This window comes from Triturus cristatus, unplaced genomic scaffold, assembly GCF_964204655.1.
Source record: "Triturus cristatus unplaced genomic scaffold, aTriCri1.1 SCAFFOLD_216, whole genome shotgun sequence".
Classification (NCBI taxonomy): domain Eukaryota; kingdom Metazoa; phylum Chordata; class Amphibia; order Caudata; family Salamandridae; genus Triturus; species Triturus cristatus.
Window position 1 is genome coordinate 908648 of NW_028187679.1, and position 25557 is coordinate 934204.

The following is a 25557-nucleotide window of genomic DNA, read 5'->3' on the forward strand; positions in this document are numbered from 1 at the left end:
GATGGGGTCGAGCGTGTGTCCAGCGGCATGGGTAGGTGTCGTTACGAGCTGTTTGAGTCCGAGGTTGGCGAGGTTGTCGATCAGGGTGATGGAGTTGACGTCATTGTTGTTCTCGAGGTGGAAGTTCAGGTCCCCGAGGAGGATGTAGTCTGTGGAAGCGAGGGCATGGGTGCTGATGAGGTCGGCGATGGTGTCACTGAACTGTGGGTGGGGTCCGGGAGGTCTGTGTCTGTGTCAGTGTTGATCTGGAAGTGCATGTGCTCGGCAGTGGTGAGGGTGTCATTGGTGTTCGTTGAGATTTTGATGGAGTCTTTGTTGATGATGGCGATTCCTCCTCCCACTCCGTTGGTGCGGTCTCTGCGGGAGATCTTGTAGCCCTGTGGGATGGCTATGGCGATGTCTGGTGCTGAGGTGGCGTTCAGCCAGGTCTCCGTCAGGAAGGTGACGTCGGGGGCGGTGGAGTCTAGGGCGTCCCAGAGTTCGATGGCGTGCTTGCGAGCGAGCGGGTGTTGAGAAGGATGCAGTGGAGGTGGTTGGGTTCTCTGGCTGGTGGTGTGGAGGGTTGGATGCGGGTGAATCTGCAGTTCCGGCAGGTGAAAGGCCCCTGGGTGCATTTCGGGGTGGCCCAGTAGCAGGGGTGGTCTCGTCTGGTGTTGAGTGCGTGGAGGGTGCTTGCGTCGTAGTGCAGTCTGGCGTTGCGGGGGGTGCGTGGTCCAGGGGTTCTGGCGCTGGGTGCGGTCCAGGCGCGGACGGGCTTGCCTTAGGCGCGCCTTCGGCGCGCCAGCGGCGTGGCCGCTTCACGGCCTCCATATGAGGGCAGAGGGAGGGAGGAGCAGCTGGGAGGTGGGAGTGGGGCGTCCAATGGGAGTGAAGTGGGCAGGCCACAGGGGCTCAGCGGCGGGGAAAAACCCGGAAAAAACCCGGGGAAAACCCGGGGAAAAAACGGCGGGAAAAGATGGCGGGAGAGGGACAACAGAGCACAGGGGTACAGAAAGCAAAACACAGGGGAACAGAATGAAAAAAAACAAAGTGGCACAGAAAGCCAAGTGCAGGGGTACAGAATAAAAAAGGGAGCGAGCAGTCAGGTGGCAAAAGCGGCAACGGAGGTTCAACCCACAGGGGGCTGCGTGGCGGATGGGGGAGCGACCTGCCTGGTGACAGGGTCAGAGGTCATTCAGTCATGGGGGAAGGAGGTGTTCATCAGGGAGTGGTTGATGGTGTGGCGGCTCTGTTGAAGATGTGGTGGGGGCAGGGGTCTGTGGGGTCCCCGGAGTTGATTGACTTCATTGTCTTCATTGTGTCTTTGGTGGTGAGGGCTGTCCATTTGTCAATTGCTGGCTTCAGGGTGCCGGGGGTGGCTGGTGAGGGTTCAGTGTGTTGATTGTCTTCGTCAAAGTTGTCGTAAATGTTCTTGATTTTGTGGTGGAAGAATGTGCTGAATTTGTTGCAGCGGTTTTGTGAGGGAAGAAAGTCAGTAGACTCGCTGGTGGGTTGGGCAAACTCCTTAATGATGCTGAAGAGTTCTTTGCTGTTGTGCGTGTGTGTGGAGATTCTGTCTTCGATCGCTTTTTTCCTCGTTTTTCTGATGAGTTGGTGGTGGGTGTTGGTGGCGGCTCTGAAGTTGTTGTGGGCTTCTGTGGATTTGGAGTTCCTCCAGGCCTTTTCGAGGTGGCGGCATGTGTGTCTGGAGTCTCGAAGTTCGGTGGTAAACAATCTGGATTTCTTGGCATGTGTGCTGTTGTTCTTCTTGAGGGGGCTATGGTGTTGGTGCTGTCGGATCTTGAGGGAGGCTATGGTGTTGGTGCTGCTGGGCTCCTAAAATTATTGTGGGATGCTGAACTCTGACTATAATTGTGGGATGACGCACTCTTACTATCATTGTGGGATGCTGCTCTCTCACATTGTGGGATGCCTAACTCCTACTATCATTGTAGGATGCTGCACTCTTACTATCATTGTGGAGTGCTGCACGCTCACTATCGTGGGAAGCTGTACTCTTACTATCATTGTGGGATGCTGCACTCTCGTTATCATTGTGAGATGCCACACTATTTTATCATTGTGGGATGCTGCATTCTTACTATCATTGTGAGATGCCGCTCTCTTACTATTTAGTTACAATTCAACTGAGCTTGAATAGAATGCAAATATTATGACCTTTTACCTACTGTTCCTGCTCTAATTATTACCCAAATGTTTACAATGAACCACAAAGGGACTGGGCTTATGTTTCTTGTGTTTGACATTTTTATTGATATATTCCCAATGTACATGTAGTGTTTTGAGTGATGATTTGCAATGATTTTTTATTAATTTTGCACAAATAAAGAACCTTGAACCTTTCAGACAAACTTAAAATGTTGACACATTACCTGATGTTGCCGCTGTTGCTTGATGTGTCTTCTGCACGTGTCTTTCTAGGTCCTGATGAGGTCCGGTTGGTTAACAGTATATCTGTCTGTTCTGGGAGAGTGGAGGTCAAACACAATGGAGTTTGGGGGACCGTGTGTGACGATTCCTGGGATCTGAATGATGCTTCAGTTGTCTGCAGACAGCTTGGATGTATTTCAGTGCAAGAACATGAGTACAATCCAACATTTGGAAGAAGTTCTCTGCCTGTAAGGATGAGCAATGTTCAATGCACAGGAGATGAGGCTGCTCTATGGAAGTGCCCACAACAAGGTTGGGAACACAATGCCTGTCCTACAGGAAGAGATGCTGGGGTGACCTGCACAGGTAAGGAATGGAATCCAAGTGAAATAAAGTTATCTTTGCTCAAAAAATGGAGTGAACGGACAGTGCAAGAACATATCTCGGGCAAGATGCAAAGTGAAAGATTACAACAAACAATAGTCTGACTGTAATAACTACAGGTGTAAGTTCTAGCCTGGCTTTCCTCTAAGAAACTCACAGATTCTCACCCAACACATAGGCAACAGTCACCCTGATTCAGTGGCACTGACTCTCACTTCTGCACCAAATTATCAGAGCACTCACTTGCCAGCATCTACCCACAATCTGGCACCACTGAAGAGCATTCTGCACATGGCTGCTAGATTCTCCAGAGTACTGAGGGATCACTCCCAGATCTGTCTAGAATGATCATTCCCCTACTTCTGAAAGTAAGTAACGAGTCACCTCTTTAAGGAACTTCTTGACTTGCGGAATGGACACCTCTTACAGTCTCAGCACTGGATTTTATCCCTGGAGTGACCCATTTACCTGTCCCCCACAGTAAACTGTACTTCCTCCCTTCATGTACAGTGCTCAGCAGCTGTGTAGCTAGGTTTGCTCTCTATTGTTCCCCTACACACGGACATTGAGTCTGATACACATCATGATTAACAATTATATTTATGTACACCAGAACAGTTTGTTTACAGTGCTGTAATACTACAAACAATAGCACAGACAACAACACCTAGTCATGCATGTGGTAAACCAAACACAGTACACCAAACCAATACAGTAAACCAAACACAGTACACCAAACCAGCACAGTAAACCAAACACAGTGCACCAAACCAACACAGTACATCAAACACAGTGCACCAAACCAACACAGTAAACCAAACACAGTGCCCAAACCAACACAGTACACCAAACACAGTGCACCAAACAACACGGTAAACCAAACACAGTACACCAAACCAACACATTAAACCATACACACTACACCAAACACAGTGCACCAAAGCAGCACAGTAAACCAAACACATTCACATAGTATTAGCCTGTGCTCAGCACTCAATCCCATTAAGTGGTCCTCAATTATGACAGTAAATGTTTCCTACAGCTCCCTGACTCAGGCAGTAGACACCTGGATGAAAATGACACCTAAATGTTCTTTCAATAAATCTGTGTCTAATAATGTTTGTTGTAAAAGGCCCCAGAGCATATATTATATGGTAAATAGTATGGTATATGTGTGTGTTTATAGGGAGCTGCTAACATCATAGCTCACTGGAGTGAAAATTTGGGATTTCCTCCATTCCAAGTGGGAGGGGAGGAAGGAGATTTGTTCCCGCATGACGTTAGGATGACCTCTCACACAGTACCTTCCCACTGCAAGATTAGGGATCTGGTTATCTGAATGGATGGAATTGGAAAAGGCTTCAATTCCGAAGTTCCTGCAGAAATTGTACACGATGGACCAATTAGATAATGCATTTGCTCATTCTAATAAGGTGGATGCCAGTCTGGCAACCTTAAATGGAAGAACATCACTGAATCCTGGGGATTGATTTCCAACTGAGACCACAAAGAAGAAAGTAGTTTCAGCTTTGGGAAAGGTTTTCTTTTTTCCCACCAAGAATTTGCCGTGATAGATGGCACCAACACTTTTATGTGGTGCAGTCCAGGGTTAGAGACTTTGATAAGTTATCAGAAGCCATTCATAAAGGTACAGACTGTGCAGAGTTATTGATGGCAATGGAACAATAATCACAATTTCACTTGACATAATCAAGACTAGAGCAATGTCGGCTGAGTCTGTGGATTCAGTAGGAAGGAAATTAGAAGCATCATAAAACTGCTTTCTTAAAGATTTCATTTGATAGCAAAATGCAATTTGGATCTCAGCTTGATAACTTGATTACTAAGATATTTAAAAATCACAAGCATGTGCTTCCATACAAAAACAAAACATCTTTGTCTTACCAGATGGCCTGGACCTACACATAATGATTTTCACTAAAGAGAAATTATTAACAAAATTCAAATTTAAGGAAAAAGTATCAGCCAAGAAAATCCTATACCAATGGCGAATACCCTAAGCAGATGGGGCAAACTGTAAGAAGTCCTGACCACAATGGATCTTGCAGGATCTCTGTGGGAGCAAGGATCCAGAAATTTCTAATGATCTGAGAAGCAATCTATGTCTGATCAGTGGGTTCTGGGTGTAATCAGAGAAAGCTGTGCTATGGATTATGCGAAGTGGCCTCCAGACACATGATTGGTTGTAACCCACATCCAAGGAACAATACGAAAAGGAAAGCCCTTCTAGAAGGGGTACAGCCTTTACTAGACAAAGCTAGAGTAGTGCTGGTCTAAAACAAAAGAGCCAGAAAAAGGATCTTATTCAATGTTGGTCCTAGTCAAGAATATTTTAGAGACTTTCAGACCAGTGCTAGACTGAAACTAGGCTTTCAGACAAGTGCTAGACTTAGATTAGGCAAATACATGAGCAAGAACTACACGTTCTGCATGGTGATTCTGCAGCCAAACATTTCTTTAGTGAACAAGGTTGATTTTCTTACATCAATAGATTTGCAAGATGCCTATCGACATGTTTCAATCAGACAATCTCACCAATGAGTTCTATAATTCACTATAGAAGATCAACACTTCTAGTTCAGAGTGCTCCATTTTGCTTTAGCATCCTCACCTAGATTGTTCGCAAAAGTGTTGGCACCTCTTGTCTACATCTTCTAACAGGAGCAAGTTTACATACATCCATTTTTGGTCGACTGTTTCGTTCAAGCGGTATCAGAGGAACGAATCATTTGTCATACAGAAAAAGTGCTCAGGGTCTTACACGAACATATATTTCTAGTGAACAGGGAATAAACAAACGTATCCCCTTTACAGGATCCGTCCTTCAAAGGTGCCAGATTACAAATAGCTCTGGGTTCTGTCGTGTCATTGCCAGAATGGAGAATTCAATAGATCCAATCTCATGTAGAAAGCCTGATGGTTCAAAATTCTCCAAGAATAGTGTCTTGGATGAAATTTCAAGGAGATTTAGAAGTCACTCTATTTCTTTTGCCTTGGTCAAGATTCCCTCTTCATCAAATAATGAGATTCCTGCTGAATAATTGGTCTCCAGCTTCGCTAGATCCCAGAAAGAGAGTCACAATGAGTCAGAAGATGAAGGCAGATCTTTCATGATGGTTGGTGAGCGAGAACATACAGAAAGGGGTCTGATTATCTCCCACTCCATCTCTGGTGTCACCACAGATACAAGTCTGACAGATTGGAGACCTTGGTTGGGTCTATAGCAAACGTTTCTGGACTCTAACACAAAGTCAAAAATCCTCCACTGAGTGGGAGGCATTAGTGAGAACCTTGAACAGTTTCCCCAAATTCATTTGAGACAAGCATGTCCAGGGCTTTTATCAATAGATTGGGGGAACAGGATCCCTCTTGGTGAGAAAAATATTAGACAAGGGGATGTATGATGTTACAACGCATGCTTTTACAACGCATGCTGTTACAACGAAATTTTTACAACGCAAATGCAGTGACAATGCAAGTCTTTACAACGCAAGTCTTTACATCGACTTGCACTAGATGGCGTGCTAACATTAAAAAAGTGTTATTTACTATTCTAACTCCAGTCCACGTAACAGTAGGGAAGGTGTTTGGATAGTAAACTACACTATTTTTAATGTTAGCATGCCATCTAGTGCAAGTCGATGTAAATACTTGCGTTGTAATGGCATGCGTTGTCAATGCATTTGCGTTGTAACAGTTTCGTTGTAATGGTAGTGCGTTGTAAAAGTTGCATTGTAAAGGTTGTTCCCCTAGACAAGGTCTTTGCACGGGCACAGAATACAGAGTTCACTGTGCCTGTAATGTTCAGGGGATGCAACAACGGAGTTGAGACAGTACTACATGCCCCAGTAAGTCTTGTGAGGAGGCAGGAGGGAGGAATTCAGCTCTATCTGAGTGCTACTTAACTGGCACAGTTTCTTAGTGGTGTAAAACACAACAACAAAGCTGGGGCAGCACGACAAGCCCCAATAAGCCCTGCGATGAAGCAGGGGAAGGAATTCAGTGTCAATCTGGCATTACTTAATTAGCACAGTTTCACAGTGACACGGAATGTGTGTGGGACATAACATAACATATCATGTGTATTTGTAAAGCGCACTTTCACCGCTATGGGTATCTTGGCGCTGAATAACAGATGTTTGTTGTTACCCAACTCAATGGTACTCATTTTATTAACCTCAGATGGATAAAAGGCTGAGTGAGCCCGCCGGGATTTGAACCTGTGACCATGAGGTCGAGTACAGGCCCCTGCAGTAGACACCTTAGTCCACTGAGCCACCTGACCCGGGACATGCTCAAGCATGCGCCCCATCCAAGATCGGGCCAAGGCAGACCCATCTTCACCACTCATCAGTCTGAAGAGGCCAGGTCAGGTTCTCCACCTTGGTTGGAAGTAGGAAGTGCCTCCAGTTGTTTTTGGAATATCTTTGGATCACTCTTCATCAAGAGCATTGAGGTGAAGTGCCATAGTGAACTTTGTGCATTGTCTCGACTACACTTTCAAGCGTGCTATCTCTTCTTAAGTAAGGTCTGGGACAAGCTATAAGTCTAAGACTGATCAGTTTGCATTTGAAGTAGACATTGGAGACAATGGACTCAGATTTTGTACATGTTTACAAAAGCCATAGAAGGCTTTGTCAGGTCATTTATGCCCGATCGTTGGCCTATTGCTTCTTTGGGATTCTGGGGAGCCTACAACCTCGAACCATCTTTAGATTGCTGTCCTTAATTCTGAGGCTTTGATTAATTCTATTTTGTCTCATGGGGAAGAGGAAAGTGGAGGTAATTAATGTGACTGATAGGAGCTCTAGAACCAGCGGCACCATGTTATCTTTTTTAGATAATGTGGCGGGTGCTTTCTTGTGTTGCAAAACAGTTGATACAAACCTGCCAGGAGACAGATCTGACATTGGAAGAAAGGGATCACACGTTTTTGGACATTAATTTACAGGAATTTTCCAATAATTTTCCAATATCAAGAATCACAGGTTACAGATTCTCCCTCTCATACACAAGTTCATGTTCCAATTTTAAAACAGCCAGGAGGGTGTGCAGAGGGGGTGAGGCCTAAAAATAAAAAGGGGTCCTCTCCTTATAATCCAACAGTTGGTAAAAAATGAACAGGGGTCTTAAATGGCGTCAATTGACAGCTACACGAGATAACTATCTGATACAGGACTTTCTCCATAATATGGTAACTGAAATGTCTTCCATATTTGAGAGACTTATTCAAAGAATGGGCAAAGTGGAGGAAATGGTGGTGGCCTTGGGGAAATTTGTGGGGTCTCTACAGCAGCAGTCTGATAACAAGCAACATTTCTGTTCCGTTAGCTCACCCCTGTTTATTTGATGTTCCTTCTAACAAAGTTGTTTTAATGGCTTTCGTGCACCCCCAACATTTAAGGTCACACTGGGGATGGGCATTCCAGGTAATACCATGTCTAACACCACTAGCTCTTTACTGTCCTCACAGCCCACTCAATCAATACTGAAGGGGGACCTCAACTCGGGGTCATGGGAAAGTTTGCTCTGGGTACTTTAGGTAAAGCCTCAGAGTCTTAGGGCCAAAGGAGAGACCAATAAGCTTGAACTGGGCCTCTGTGGGGTTCTACACCCTCGGATGTTACTCCAAAAGTTCTCCCAACCTGTACCCTGCATGTTTAATTATGAATGTAACACCCCTAAAGGTACATGACCAGGACAGTTTCCAGCAGCTCAAAAACAAGATTGTTCACTGGCTCACAGTTGAGGGTTTCTGTTAGTGACAATCAGTCACTATTTGCTAAATTATAATTGCCCGAAGAGTGAGGTGGATTGGGGATGCCCTGTCTTGGGGATTGTATAGTTGACAGTTTTCATAATGTTTTGTGGGCTGGCCTTATTCTAACAGTATTTTAGTGCTCCCACTGGGATTTTTTAAAATTCCTATGTACCAGGGGAAAACTGTCAGAAGGCTCCATGTCAGGGAGACAGGGGGGTGTTGGTTCGTAACAATGCCCCGAATCATGGGTCTATTGTGTTTTTAGTAATCGCTATTGACTGTTGAGTGGACTTAATGACCAAGAACTACTGGAGCTTAAAACCAATAGAAATGACCCACTAGAGTCACAATTTCCCACAGGGGGTTTCAGGTATTAAGTTGGAATATTGCTGTGTAGAAGAGTAATTTGGGGACCCTGATTGGTCCAAATAACTTGATGTTTATGATATTATTAGTCTTTAGGGGATGTGGGACACATCAGGAAGTTTGTATTTTGATGGTTATGCTACTCGTGTTGTGAATGCCGTCCCATCCTCTAGTCGGAGAGTAAGGGAAGGTGTAGCTACATTTATCTAATTGAATCGGAACTGTAAAATGGAACTGGTTACTACACATTCTCCCCATCTTCTTGGGAGTCCTTCCAACTTTTGAGAACTAATTTAGGATTTTATGTGTTAATGTATATAACTCTATTCATGGCAAAGTGTCCTGTGATGAGTTGTCGGTTCTGGGAGAGTTTTTAAAAAACTTTTATACTCCTTGTCCTCCTCAGCATACAGCTTTGATGATACTGGGTGATTTTAATCTTCATCCCTTCAGGGATTGTTATTCAAATGCCTGATTCGGTCAGGATGCTGAGAATATTAACCAAGTTCACCCTAAACTTAATGTACAGGGAGACTTGATGAGTGACCTGGTCCAAGATCATAACTTGGTTAACCTTTTGAGCACAAAAGTATTGAACTCCAGAAACAGAGTCCCAACTTATAAAGGTGCTGGTACAGGGTCTTTCATTGATGAGATCTACTTATCAGCAGGTTTGCATGTTTCATTGATTAGTTTTCTAGAGTATTAGCCCACCTTTAGTGATCATAATACCCTCTCTGCCAGCTTCGATTGGGACAAGAAGCAGATGGATACTATTTTATCCTTTGCAGTTCCAACCCGCCTGAGAGATCAAGGCTGGAGACTGAAATGGGACAAAATTATTCCAGAGGCTTTTAATGCTGAGCTGACTACCTCTGTCAATCTGATTTACAGATTTTCTTGGATGAAGAGGACTTCCTAATATATATATCTATATCACCTACTGGCGGTCTCCAGTAGGTAGTTATAGTTAGGACCTTGTTTATATTCAAAACGTTTTTTTTCTTTTCCCAATAACTTTGACGCCGGTTGACGAATCTTCGTGAAATTTTCAAAACATTGGGCCCACTCCAGTCAGCTCCTTTTTTTCCTAGTGTTGGGATGATTCGCCAAGCGGGGGCTGAGAAAAAAGGGGGGACCCAAAACGCATTTTCTCCAAGTTATTTCCCATAGGAAACTTTAGACACGACTACAGCCCGAACTGCTGAACGGAATTACACCAAATTTAGCAAAAAGGTAGCCCTTGGTTCAGAAAGAGACCATTTTTTTCGATGGTGTGAATCCGTTCAGTAGTTGCTGAGAAATTCAAAAAATAAGAGTCAAAAAATCCATTTCCCATAGGAAACTTTATGCAAGGATACAGCCGAAACTACTGAACGGATTTACCCCAAATTTTGCAAAAAGGTACTGCTTGGCTCAGAAAGCGACCTTTGTAAAAATGGTGTAAATCCGTTCAGTAGTTGCTGAGAAAATCAAAAATAAAAGTTTCTATATTTAGAGGCGTGGAGGATCCGCGCACCCTGCCGATCACAAGCTGCAGTCTAATTGGCTGTCAACACTTCAAACCAGGAAGTGTTGGCAGCCATCTTGTGCCTCGGTAGAACCGAGGCACAAGAAAACTGGAAAACAAATGCGAAAAACAAGAAAAGGGGGCAGGGTAGAAACACCCTGACCCCCTAGGCCTGCTTCGGAGGTCCCACAAGGACCCCCATGGCCCAAAAAAGCATTTTATTTTTAAAAAAAATCACGAGATGTGCGGAGGATCCACTGATCCAGCCACGAAAATAACAAAAACGAAGCGCGGGCTCCCGCACTTCATTATTAATTAGACCCCGGGTGTGCCAAATCCGTAAGTTGTAAGTTGGGGAATTAATTCCCCTTGAATATTGAAGGTCCCTGGGGGCCAACTAGCCCATCAGGTACCTCCAGTATGCGCCAGGGAGCTGCGTTGCAGAGAGGTGTTCAGAGGCCATGCCCCTTTTTACACCTTTCTGCAACACAGCTCTATGGTGCTTACTGGAGGTACCTCATGGGATAGATGGACTCCAGGGACTCTCAGGATTCAAGTGGACTTTATCCCCCAACCCAAAATGCGCCACGGGGTGCGTTTGCACAGTGGTGAAGGGAGGGGGGGGCCTGAGGTGACATGTGTGCAAACACACCCTGTGGCGCGTTTTAAGTTGGGGAATTAATTCCTCTCCAATACTGAGGATCCCTGGGGGCCAACTAGCCCACCACTTACCTCCAGTAAGCGTCACTGCATTGCGTTGCAGAGAGGTGGCACAGGTCATGCCCCTTTTTACACCACTCTGCAACGCAGCTCTGTGGCGCTAACTGGGGGGAAGTGGTGGACTAGTTGGCTCCCGGGGACCCTCAGTACTCAAGGGGACTTAATCCCCCAATTTTCAATGCACCAGGGAGTGCGTTTGCACAGTGGTGCGGGCATGGGCGTGGTCTGAAGTCACAAGTGTGGAAACGCACTCTGTGGTACGTTTTAAGTTGGGGAATTAAGTCCCCTTAAATCCTGAGGGTCCCTGGGGGCCAACTAACCCACCAGGTATGTCCAGTAAGTGCCACAGAGTTGAATTGCAGAGAGGTGTAAAATGGGGCATGGCCTCGGACCACTTCTCTGCAACGCAGCTCTGTGGTGCTTACTGGAGAAACATGGTGGGCTACTTGGACCCAGGGACTTTCAGGATTCAAGGGGACTTAATCCCCCAACTTAAAACATGCCACAGGGTGCCTTTGCCCAGTGGTGAAGGGAGGGGGGGGGGCCTGAGGTGGCATGTGTGCAAACACGCCCTGTGGCGCATTTTAAGTTGGGGAATTAAGTCATCTTTAATCCTGAGGGCCCCTGGGGCCAACTAGGCCACGAGGTACACCTGGAGCAGTCATTGAACACGCGGCGGCCCTTGTCGTGGGAAATGCACCATCCCGATAACTGGGAGCCACGGGGCGGGATATTTACCTGGCCTCATGTGTGGGACTTTGTTGATGGCGCATGATGCATCTTCGCGCTGGGGCCCATTTATGGGCTTTGACTATGGACAGCAATATGATAGTGATGCGCCCATATAGGGTGTTATTTGATGGACGCACTACAGGACCCAGAATGCTTTGCCCTATGATGGGTGTGGGATGTAGTTTAAATCTGTGGGTGTGACCTCCTGCATTTGTCAAGCCTCTGAGGAAGAAGAAATCTATCTTTGAAACGCGTCAGGCTTTTTGACATGCTGTAATGCCATCAGCGCTGTGAAAGGATTGCTACACCAACTTTTTCGAGTGCATTTCTAAGAGGGGGGCAACTGGAGCAGTCATATATATAGATATGTATAATCTACTGGCGGTCGCCAGTAAATTGTTATGGTTAGGACCTAGTTTCCATAGGAAAAGAGTTTTTTCTTTTCCCAATAACTTTGGCGCCGGTTGACGAATCTTTGTGAAAGTTTGAAAACTTGTGGCCCGCTCTGGTCAGCTCCTATCCTGAAAGTTTCGAGGTGATTTGCCAAGTGGGGGCTGAGAAAAAGGGGGGTCTCAAAACGTGTTTTCTTCATGTTATTTCCCATAGGAAAATTTAGACACGACTACAGCCCGAACTGCTGAACGGATTTTCACCAAATTTGGCAAAAAGGTAGCCCTTGGTTCAGAAAGAGACCTTTTTTTTAAATGGTGTAAATCCGTTCAGTAGTTCCTGAGAAATTCAAATAAAAGAGGTAAAAAAAAACAATTTCCCATAGTAAACTTTAGACAAGGTGACAGCTGAAACTGCTGAACGGAATTACACCAAATTTGGCAAGAAGGTAGTGCTTGATTCATAAAGCGAACTTGTTTTTAAATGGTGTAAATCCGTTCAGTAATTTTGAAGATATTAAAGGAAACAAATCTTTACATAGCTGGGGGGACCTAACTACACAAGCACAAGCTTGGCTCTAATTGGTTGCCAACACTTCAATCCAGGAAGTTTTGGCAGCCATCTTGGTGCTATCCTTTTTAGGTCTCGCCGAGCGACGCAGTCCATGTGCTGCTCACTACACAAACACCACTGCACTGCCCTAAACCCTAAAACACTACCCCAGCAAAACCCCCTACACTGCACGAACACCACTGCACTGCCCTAAACACTAAAACACTTCCCTAGCATAACCCCCTACACTGCCCGAACACCACTGCACTGCCCTAAACCCTGAAACACTACTCATAGCATGACCCCCTACACTGCCCGAACACCACTGCACTGCGCTAAACCCTGAAATACCACCCCCAGCACGACTCCCTACACTGCCAGAACAACGCTGCACTGTCCGAAACCATGAAACACCACCCCCAGCATGAACCCCTACACTGCCTGAACACCACTGCACTGCCCTAAACTATTAAACACCACCCCAAGCATGACCACCTACACTGCCCGAACACCACTGCACTGCTCTAAACCCTGAAACACCACCCACAGCATGACCTCCTACACAGCCCGAACTCCACTGCACTGCCCTAAACCCTGAAACACCAACCCCAGCCCAACCCCCTACACTGCCCGAACACCAACGCACTGCCATAAACTATTAAACACCACCCCCAGCATGACCACCTACACTGCCCGAACACCACTGCACTGCTCTAAACCATGAAACACTACCCCCAGCAAGACCCCCTACACTACCCAAACACCACTACCCTAAACCCTGAAACAACACCCCCAGAACGACACCCTACATTGCCCGAAAAACACTGCACTGTCATAAACCCTGAAACACCAGCCCCAGCACGACCCCCTACACTGCCCAAACACCATTGCACTGCCCCAAACCCTGAAACACCACCCACAGCATGACCTCCTACACAGCCCGAACACCAATGCACTGCCCAAAACCCTGAAACACTACCCCCAGCATGACCCCCTACACTGCACGAATACAACTGCACTGCCCTAAACCCTGAAACACCACCCCCAGCCCAACCCCCTACACTGCACGAACACCACTGCACTGCCCTAAACTGTGAAACACTACCCCCAGCAAGACCCACTACACTGCCCGAACACCACTGTACTTCCCTAAACTCTGAAACACCACCCCCAGCACGACACCCTACTCTGCCCAAAAACAACTGCACTGCCATAAACCCTGAAACACCAGCCCCAGCACGACCGCCTACTCTGCCCGAACACCACTGCACTGCCCTAAACCCTAAACCACCAGCCCCAGCACAACCCTATACACTGCCTGAAAATTAATGCAAACCCCAAAACCTTGAAACACCAGCCCCAGCAGGACCCCCTACACTGCCCGAACACCACTGCACTGCCCTAAACCCTGAAACACCAGCCCCAGCACGACCCCCTTCACTGCTCGTACAACACTGCACAGCCAAAAACCGTAAAACACTAGTCACAGCAAGACCCCCTACACTGCCCGAGCACCACTGCACTGCCCTAAAACATGAAACACTACCCCAGCACGACCCCCTACACTGCCTAAACACCACTGCACTGCCATAAACCCTGAAACACTAGCCACAGCACGACCCCCTACACTGCCCGAACACCACTGCACTACCCTAAACCCTAAAACATGACCCCCATACACAACACAAACACCGCTGCACAACCCTAAACACTAAAACACTACCCCCAGCATGACCCACTACACCACACAAGCACCACTGCACTACTCTAAACACTAAAACACTAGCCCCAACACTACACAAACACCACTGTCCTACCCTAAACACTTAAACTCTACCCCCAGCACAACCACCTACACTACCCAAACACCACTTCACTACCCTAAACCCTAAATCTGTCCTCAGCACAACTCCCTACTACACTACAAAAATACCAATGCACTACCATAAACCCTAAATCACTACCCCCAGCACGACCCACTATACTACACCAACACCACTGAACTACCCTAAACCCGAAAACACTACCCCACCATGACCCCCTACACTACCCATACACCACTGCACTGCCGTAAACCCTAAAACACTACCCCCAGGACGACCACCTACACTACACAAACACCACTGCACTAGTTTAAACCCTAAATCCACCCCAAGCACGACACCCTACACTACACAAACATCACTGCACTACCATAAAACCCTTAAACACTATCACGCACACAACCCCCTACACTAAACAAACACCACTGTACTACCCTAAACCCTAATGCACTACCCCAGCACGAACCCCTACACTACACAAACACCAATGTACTACCCTAAACTCTAAAACACTACCCTCAGCACAACCCCCTACACTACCCAAACACACTGCCCGAACACCACTGCACTGCCCTAATCTCTGAAACACCTGCCCCAGCACGACCACCTACACTACCCGAACACCACTGCACTGCCCTAAACCATGAAACACCAGCCCCAGCAAGACCCCCTACACTGCCTGAACACCACTGCACAACCCAAAACACTGAAACACCAGCCCCAGCACGACCCCCTACACTGCCCGAACCCCACTGCACTGCCCTAAACCATGAAACACCACCCCCAGCATGACCCCACACTGCCCGCACACCACTGCACTGCCCTAAACCCTAAAACATCACCCTCAGCACAACCCCCTACACTACCCAAACACCACTGCCCCAACACCACTGCACTGCCCTAATCTCTGAAACACCAGCCCCAGCACGACCCCCTACACTGCCCGAATACCATTGACCTGCCCTAGACTTTAAAACACCAACTCCAACACAACCGCCTACACTGCCCGAACACCACTGCACTGCCCTAAACCATGAAACACCACCCCCAGCATGACCCCCACACTGTCTGCACACCACTGCACTGCCCTAAACCCTAAAACATCACCCTCAGCACGACCCCCTACACTACCCAAACACCACTGCCCCAACACCACTGCACTGCCCTAATCTCTGAAACACCAGCCCCAGCATGATCCCCTACACTGTCCGAACACTACTGCACTGCCCTAAACCCTGAAACACCAGCCCCAGCATGACCCCCTACACTGCCCGTACAACACTGCACTGCCCAAAACCCTAAAACATTAGCCCCAGCACGACCCCTACACTGCCCGAACTCCACTGCCCTAAAACCTGAAACACTAACCCCAGCATGGCCCCCTACACTGCCTAAACACCACTGCACTGCCATAAACCCTGAAACACCAGCTCCAGCATGATCCCCTACAGTGTCCGAACACCACTGCACTGCCCTAAACCCTGAAACATCAGCCCCAGCACAACCCCCTTCACTGCTCGTACAACACTGCACAGCCCAAAACCGTAAAACACTAGTCCCAGCAAGACCCCCTACACTACCCGAACACCACTGCACTGCCCTAAAACATGAAACACTAACCCCAGCACGACCCCCTAAACTGCCTAAACACCACTGCACTGCCATAAACCCTGAAACACTGGCCACAGCACGACCTCATACACTGCCCGAACACCACTGCACTACCCTAAACCCTAAAACACGACCCCCTACACTACACAAAGACCGCTGCACAACCCTAAACACTAAAATACTACCCCCAGCACGACCCACTACACTACACAAGCACCACTGCACTACTCTAAACACTAAAACACTACCCTCAACACCACACAACACCACTGCCCTACCCTAAACCCTAAAACTCTACCCCCAGCACAACCACCTACACTACCCAAACACCACTTCACTACCTTAAACACTTAACCACTACCCCCAGCACGACCCCCTTTACCACCCAAACACCACTGCACTACCCTACACTCTAAATCTACCCCCAGCACAACCCCCTACTCTACCAAAACACCACTGCACTAGCCTAAACCCTAAATCTATCCTCAGCACAACCCCCTACACTACATAAACACCACTGCACTACCCTAAACACTAAATCACTACACCCAGCATGACCCCCTACACTACCCATACACCACTGCACTGCCCTAAACCCTAAAACACTACCCCCATGATGACCACCTACACTACACAAACACCACTGCACTACATTAAACCCTAAATCTACCCCAAGCACAACCCCTACACAACACAAACATCACTGCACTACCATAAAACGCTTAAACTCTATCACCAGCAAGAACCCCTACACTAAACAAACACCACTGTACTACCCTAAACCCTAATACACTACCCCAGCACGAATGCCTACACTACACAAACACCAATGTACTACCCTAGACCCTAAAACACTACACTCAACACAACCCCCTACACTACCCAAACACACTGCCCGAACACCACTGCACTGCCCTAATCCCTGAAACACCAGCCCCAGCACGACCCCCTACACTGCCCGAATACCACTGCACTGCCCTAAACCCTGAAACACCACCCCCAGCCCAACCCCCTACACTGCACGAACACCACTGCACTGCCCTAAACTGTGAAACACTACCCCCAGCAAGACCCCCTACACTGCCCGAACACCACTGTACTTCCCTAAACTCTGAAACACCACCCCCAGCACGACACCCTACTCTGCCCGAAAATCACTGCACTGCCATAAACCCTGAAACACCAGCCCCAGCACGACCGCCTACTCTGCCCGAACACAACTGCACTGCCCTAAACCCTAAACCACCAGCCCCAGCACAACCCTATACACTGCCTGAAAATTAATGCAAACCCCAAAACCTTGAAACACCAGCCCCAGCAGGACCCCCTACACTGCCCGAACACCACTGCACTGCCCTAAACCCTGAAACACCAGCCCCAGCACGACCCCCTTCACTGCTCGTACAACACTGCACAGCCCAAAACCGTAAAACACTAGTCACAGCAAGACCCCCTACACTGCCCGAGCACCACTGCACTGCCCTAAAACATGAAACACTACCCCAGCACGACCCCCTACACTGCCTAAACACCACTGCACTGCCATAAACCCTGAAACACTAGCCACAGCACGACCCCCTACACTGCCCGAACACCACTGCACTACCCTAAACCCTAAAACATGACCCCCATACACAACACAAACACCGCTGCACAACCCTAAACACTAAAACACTACCCCCAGCATGACCCACTACACCACACAAGCACCACTGCACTACTCTAAACACTAAAACACTAGCCCCAACACTACACAAACACCACTGTCCTACCCTAAACACTTAAACTCTACCCCCAGCACAACCACCTACACTACCCAAACACCACTTCACTACCCTAAACCCTAAATCTGTCCTCAGCACAACTCCCTACTACACTACAAAAATACCAATGCACTACCATAAACCCTAAATCACTACCCCCAGCACGACCCACTATACTACACCAACACCACTGAACTACCCTAAACCCGAAAACACTACCCCACCATGACCCCCTACACTACCCATACACCACTGCACTGCCGTAAACCCTAAAACACTACCCCCAGGATGACCACCTACACTACACAAACACCACTGCACTAGTTTAAACCCTAAATCCACCCCAAGCACGACACCCTACACTACACAAACATCACTGCACTACCATAAAACCCTTAAACACTATCACACGCACAACCCCCTACACTAAACAAACACCACTGTACTACCCTAAACCCTAATGCACTACCCCAGCACGAACCCCTACACTACACAAACACCAATGTACTACCCTAAACTCTAAAACACTACCCTCAGCACAACCCCCTACACTACCCAAACACACTGCCCGAACACCACTGCACTGCCCTAATCTCTGAAACCCCTGCCCCAGCACGACCACCTACTCTACCCGAACACCACTGCACTGCCCTAAACCATGAAACACCAGCCCCAGCAAGACCCCCTACACTGCCTGAACACCACTGCACAACCCAAAACACTGAAACACCAGCCCCAGCACGACCCCCTACACTGCCCGAACCCCACTGCACTGCCCTAAACCATGAGACACCACCCCCAGCATGACCCCCACACTGCCCGCACACCACTGTACTGCCCTAAACCCTAAAACATCACCCTCAGCACAACCCCCTACACTACCCAAACACCACTGCCCCAACACCACTGCACTGCCCTAATCTCTGAAACACCAGCCCCAGCACGACCCCCTACACTGCCCGAATACCATTGACCTGCCCTAGACTTTAAAACACCAACTCCAACACAACCGCCTACACTGCCCGAACACCACTGCACTGCCCTAAACCATGAAACACCACCCCCAGCATGACCCCCACACTGCCCGCACACCACTGCACTGCCCTAAACCCTAAAACATCACCCTCAGCACGACCCCCTACACTACCCAAACACCACTGCCCCAACACCACTGCACTGCCCTAATCTCTGAAACACCAGCCCCAGCATGATCCCCTACACTGTCCGAACACTACTGCACTGCCCTAAACCCTGAAACACCAGCCCCAGCATGACCCCCTACACTACCCGTACAACACTGCACTGCCCAAAACCCTAAAACATTAGCCCCAGCACGACCCCTACACTGCCCGAACACCACTGCCCTAAAACCTGAAACACTAACCCCAGCATGGCCCCCTACACTGCCTAAACACCACTGCACTGCCATAAACCCTGAAACACCAGCTCCAGCATGATCCCCTACAGTGTCCGAACACCACTGCACTGCCCTAAACCCTGAAACACCAGCCCCAGCACAACCCCCTTCACTGCTCGTACAACACTGCACAGCCCAAAACCGTAAAACACTAGTCCCAGCAAGACCCCCTACACTACCCGAACACCACTGCACTGCCCTAAAACATGAAACACTAACCCCAGCACGACCCCCTAAACTGCCTAAACACCACTGCACTGCCATAAACCCTGAAACACTAGCCACAGCACGACCTCATACACTGCCCGAACACCACTGCACTACCCTAAACCCTAAAACACGACCCCCTACACTACACAAAGACCGCTGCACAACCCTAAACACTAAAATACTACCCCCAGCACGACCCACTACACTACACAAGCACCACTGCACTACTCTAAACACTAAAACACTACCCCCAACACCACACAACACCACTGCCCTACCCTAAACCCTAAAACTCTACCCCCAGCACAACCACCTACACTACCCAAACACCACTTCACTACCTTAAACACTTAACCACTACCCCCAGCACGACCCCCTATACCACCCAAACACCACTGCACTATCCTACACTCTAAATCTACCCCCAGCACAACCCCCTACACTACCCAAACACCACTGCACTAGCCTAAACCCTAAATCTATCCTCAGCACAACCCCCTACACTACATAAACACCACTGCACTACCCTAAACACTAAATCACTACACCCAGCATGACCCCCTACACTACCCATACACCACTGCACTGCCCTAAACCCTAAAACACTACCCCCATGATGACCACCTACACTACACAAACACCACTGCACTACATTAAACCCTAAATCTACCCCAAGCACAACCCCTACACTACACAAACATCACTGCACTACCATAAAACGCTTAAACTCTATCACCAGCAAGAACCCCTACACTAAACAAACACCACTGTACTACCCTAAACCCTAATACACTACCCCAGCACGAATGCCTACACTACACAAACACCAATGTACTACCCTAGACCCTAAAACACTACACTCAACACAACCCCCTACACTACCCAAACACACTGCCCGAACACCACTGCACTGCCCTAATCCCTGAAACACCAGCCCCAGCACGACCCCCTACACTGCCCGAATACCACTGCACTGCCCTAAACTCTGAAACACCAGCTCCAGTACGACCCATAACTGCCCGTACACCACTGAACTGCCTAAAACCCTGAAACACCAGCCCCAGCATGATCCCCTACACTGTCCGAACACCACTGCACTGCCCTAAACCCTGAAACACCAGCCCCAGCATGACCCCCTACACTGCCCGTACAACACTGCACTGCCGCAAACCCAAAAACACTAGCCCCAGCAAGACCCACCTACACTGCCCCAAACACCACTGCAGTGCCCTAAAACCTGAAACACTAATCCCAGCACGCCCACCTACACTGCCTAAACACCACTGCACTACCCTTAACCCTTAAAAAGGACACCCTACACTACACAAACACCACTGCACAACCCTAAACATTAAAACACTACCCCCAGCACAACCCCCTATACTACCCACACACCACTGCACTAACCTAAACCCTAAAACACTGCCCCCAGCAGTACCCCCTCACACTACCCAAACACCATTGCACTACCCTAAACCCTAAAACACTAACCACAGCAGTACCCCCTACAGTACACAAACACCATTGCACTACCCTAAACCCTAAACCACTACCCTCCGCAGTACACCCTACACTACCAAAACACCACTGCACTACCCTAAAAACTAAACCACTACTCCCAGCACGACCTCCTACACTACCCAAACACCGCTGCACTACCCTACACCCTTAATCTACCCCCAGCATGACCCCCTACACTACCCAAACACCACTGCACTATCCTAAACCCTAAATCTATCCTCAGCACAACCCCCTACTACACTACCTAAATACCAATGCACTACCATAAACCTTAAATCACTACCCCCAGCACGACCCCCTATACTACACCAACACCACTGAACTACCCTAAACCCGAAAACACTACCCCACCATGACCCCCTACACTACCCATACACCACTGCACTGCCCTAAACCCTATAACACTACCCCCAGGACGACCACCTACACTACACAAACACCACTGCACTAGATTAAACCCTAAATCTACCCCAAGCATGACACCCTACACTACACAAAAATCACTGCACTACCATAAACCCTTAAACACTATCACCCGCACAACCCCCTACACTAAACAAACACCACTGCACTACCCTAAAACCTAATGCACTACTCCCAGCACGAACCCCTACACTACACAAACACCAATGTACTACCCTAAACTCTAAAACACTACCCTCAGCACAACCCCCTACACTACCCAAACACACTGACCGAACACCACTGCACTGCCCTAATCTCTGAAACACCTGCCCCAGCACGACCCCCTACACTACCCGAACACCACTGCACTGCCCTAAACCATGAAACACCAGCCCCAGCAAGACCCCCTACACTGCCTGAACACCACTGCACAAACCAAAACACTGAAAAACCAGCCCCAGCACGACCCCCTACACTGCCCGAATACCACTTCACTGCCCTAAACCATGAAACACAACCCCCAGCATGACCCCCACACTGCCCGCACACCACTGCACTGCCCTAAACCCTAAAACATCACCCTCAGCATGACCCCCTACATTACCCAAACCCCACTGCCCCAACACCACTGCACTACCCTAATCTCTGAAACACCAGCCCCAGCACGACCCCCTACACTGCCCGAATACCATTGCACTGCCCTAGACTCTGAAACACCAACTCCCACATGACCGCCTACACTGCCCCAACACCACTGAACTGCCCAAAACCCTGAAACACCAGCCCCAGCATGATCCCCTACACTGTCCGAACACCACTGCACTGCCCTAAACCCTGAAACACCAGCCCCAGCATGACCCCCTACACTGCCCGTACAACAGTGCACTGCCCAAAACCCTAAAACATTAGCCCCAGCCCGACCCCTACACTGCCCGAACACCACTGCACTGCCCTAAAACCTGAAACACTAACCCCAGCATGGCCCCCTACACTGCCTAAACACCACTGCACTGCCATAAACCCTGAAACACTAGTCCCAGCACGACCCCGTACACTGCCCGAACACCACTGCACTACCCTAAACCCTAAAACACGATCCCCTACACTACACAAACACCGCTGCAGAACCCTAAACCCTAAAACACTACCCCAGCATGACCCTCTACACTAAACAAGCACCACTGCACTACCCTAAACACTAAAACACTACCCCAACACTACACAAACACCACTGCACTACCCTAAACCCTAAAACTCTACCCCAGCACAACTCCCGACACTACATACACACCACTGCACTACCCTAAACAATAAAACACTGCCCCAGCAGTACCCCCTACACTACCCAAACACCACTACACTACCCTAAACCCTAAAACACTACCCTCAGCAGTACCCCCTACACTACCCAAACATCATTGCACTACCTTAAACCCTAAGGGCCCGATTCACAGAACTAACTTAAGACAAAATCCTAAACTTACTACTTTTGGTATTCACAGAAGTTAGGATTTTGTCTTAAGTTTGTCTTAAAACAAACTTAAGACAAAATCCTAACTTAAGTTTGTCTTAAGTCTGTCTTAAGTCTGTCTTAAGTCTGTCTTAAGTTTGTCTTAAGTCTGTCTTAAGTCTGTCTTAAGTCTGTCTTAAGTCTGTCTTAAGTTTGTCTTAAGTCTGTCTTAAGTCTGTCTTAAGTCTGTCTTAAATCTGTCTTAAGACTGTCTTAAGTCTGTCTTAAGACTGTCTTATGTCTGTCTTAAGTTTGTCTTAAGACAAACTTAAGACAAAATCCTAACTTCTGTGAATACCAAAAGTAGTAAGTTTAGGATTTTGTCTCAAGTTAGTTCTGTGAATCGGGCCCTAAACCACTACCATCAGCAGTACCCCCACACTACCAAAACACCACTGCACTACCCTAAACACTGAACCACTACCCCCAGCACGACCCCCTATACTACCCAAACACCACTGTACTACCCTACACCCTAAATCTACCCCCAGCACGACCCCCTACACTACCCAAACACCACTGCACTACCCTAAACCCTAAATCTATCCTCAGCACAACCCCCTACACTACCTAAACACCACTGCACTGCCCTAAACCCTAAAACACTACCCCCAGGACGACCACCTACATTACACAAACACCACTGCACTACATTAAACCCTAAATCTACCCCAAGCACGAACCCCTACACTACACAAACATCACTGCACTACCATAAAACTAAGCCTGGGCAAAGCACTACGCTACGCTCGCGTAGTTTGCGAAGTTTGCGCTACTTCGCACTACGCGAACTGCACGTAGCACAGTGCGAACATGTGTAGCGTAGTGTTGCGTAGTGCTGCGGTCATTTTTTGCTTGCTCGCGGTCCTCAACGTCAAGTTGGCGACCGCGAGCAAGCAAAATGACATCCCGGCGAGACTTTTTCCTTGTTCGCGATCAGCAACTTCAAGTTGGCGATCGCGAGCATGGAAAATAAAACTCCCGGCAAGATTCCCAACGCGAGGAGGTCAGGTTTCTCATTGCGAGTGGTCGCGTATGCTCGCGACCGCTCGCAATGAGAAACTACCAGTTCGCGTTGAGAAAGCTGAAGCTCGAGTAAAAATCTACTCGAGCAGCAGAAAACTACAGCTCGCACTGTGCAAGATGCCATTTTCAATGATTGCACAGTGCCGGTTGCTTGTCCGCACTGTGCAATCATTGAAAACGACATCTGGCACAGTGCGAACAAGCTACTACGCAGTTCGCGAAGTGCTACGCGTAGCTCGCGTAGTGCGAACTTCACTTTGCGTAGCTTCGCGAAGTGCTACTTCGCGAACTACGCCCAGGCCTACATAAAACCCTTAAACACTATCACCAGCACAACCTCCTACACTAAACAAACACCACTGTACTACCCTAAACCCTAATACTCTACCCTCAGCATGACCCACTACACAAACACCAATGTACTACCCTAAACTCTAAAACACTACCCTCAGCACAACCCCCTACACTACCCAAACACACTGACCGAACACCACTGCACTGCCCTAATCTCTGAAACACCTGCCCCAGCACGACCCCCTACACTACCCGAACACCACTGCACTGCCCTAAACCATGAAACACCAGCCCCAGCAAGACCCCCTACACTGCCTGAACACCACTGCACAACCCAAAACACTGAAACACCAGCCCCAGCACGACCCCCTACACTGCCCGAACACCACTTCACTGCCCTAAACCATGAAACACCACCCCCAGCATGACCCCCACACTGCCCGCACACCACTGCACTGCCCTAAACCCTAAAACATCACCCTCAGCATGACCCCCTACATTACCCAAACACCACTGCCCCAACACCACTGCACTACCCTAATCTCTGAAACACCAGCCCCAGCACGACCCCCTACACTGCCTGAATACCATTGCACTGCCCTAGACTCTGAAACACCAACTCCCACACGACCGGCTACACTGCCCGAACACCACTGAACTGCCCAAAACCCTGAAACACCAGCCCCAGCATGATCCCCTACACTGTCCGAACACCACTGCACTGCCCTAAACCCTGAAACACCAGCCCCAGCATGACCCCCTACACTGCCCGTACAACAGTGCACTGGCCAAAACCCTAAAACATTAGCCCCAGCCCGACCCCTACACTGCCCGAACACCACTGCACTGCCCTAAAACCTGAAACACTAACCCCAGCATGGCCCCCTACACTGCCTAAACACCACTGCACTGCCATAAACCCTGAAACACTAGTCCCAGCACGACCCCCTACACTGCCTGAACACCACTGCACTACCCTAAACCCTAAAACACGATCCCCTACACTACACAAACACGGCTGCAGAACCCTAAACCCTAAAACACTACCCCAGCATGACCCTCTACACTACACAAGCACCACTGCACTACCCTAAACACTAAAACACTACCCCCAACACTACATACACACCACTGCACTACCCTAAACAATAAAACACTGCCCCAGCAGTAC

At 48.5% G+C, this 25557-nt stretch overlaps 1 protein-coding gene across 1 annotated transcript in view; it reads left to right on the forward strand.

The window, feature by feature from the left end:
* LOC146770973 (CD5 antigen-like) overlaps positions 1-25557 on the forward strand; it is a 407700-nt gene that overhangs the window by 135514 nt on the left and 246629 nt on the right. The window contains exon 2 of the mRNA XM_085640383.1: positions 2422-2736. Coding sequence (XP_085496509.1) covers positions 2422-2736 — 315 coding nt within the window. The remainder of the gene's footprint in view (positions 1-2421; positions 2737-25557) is intronic.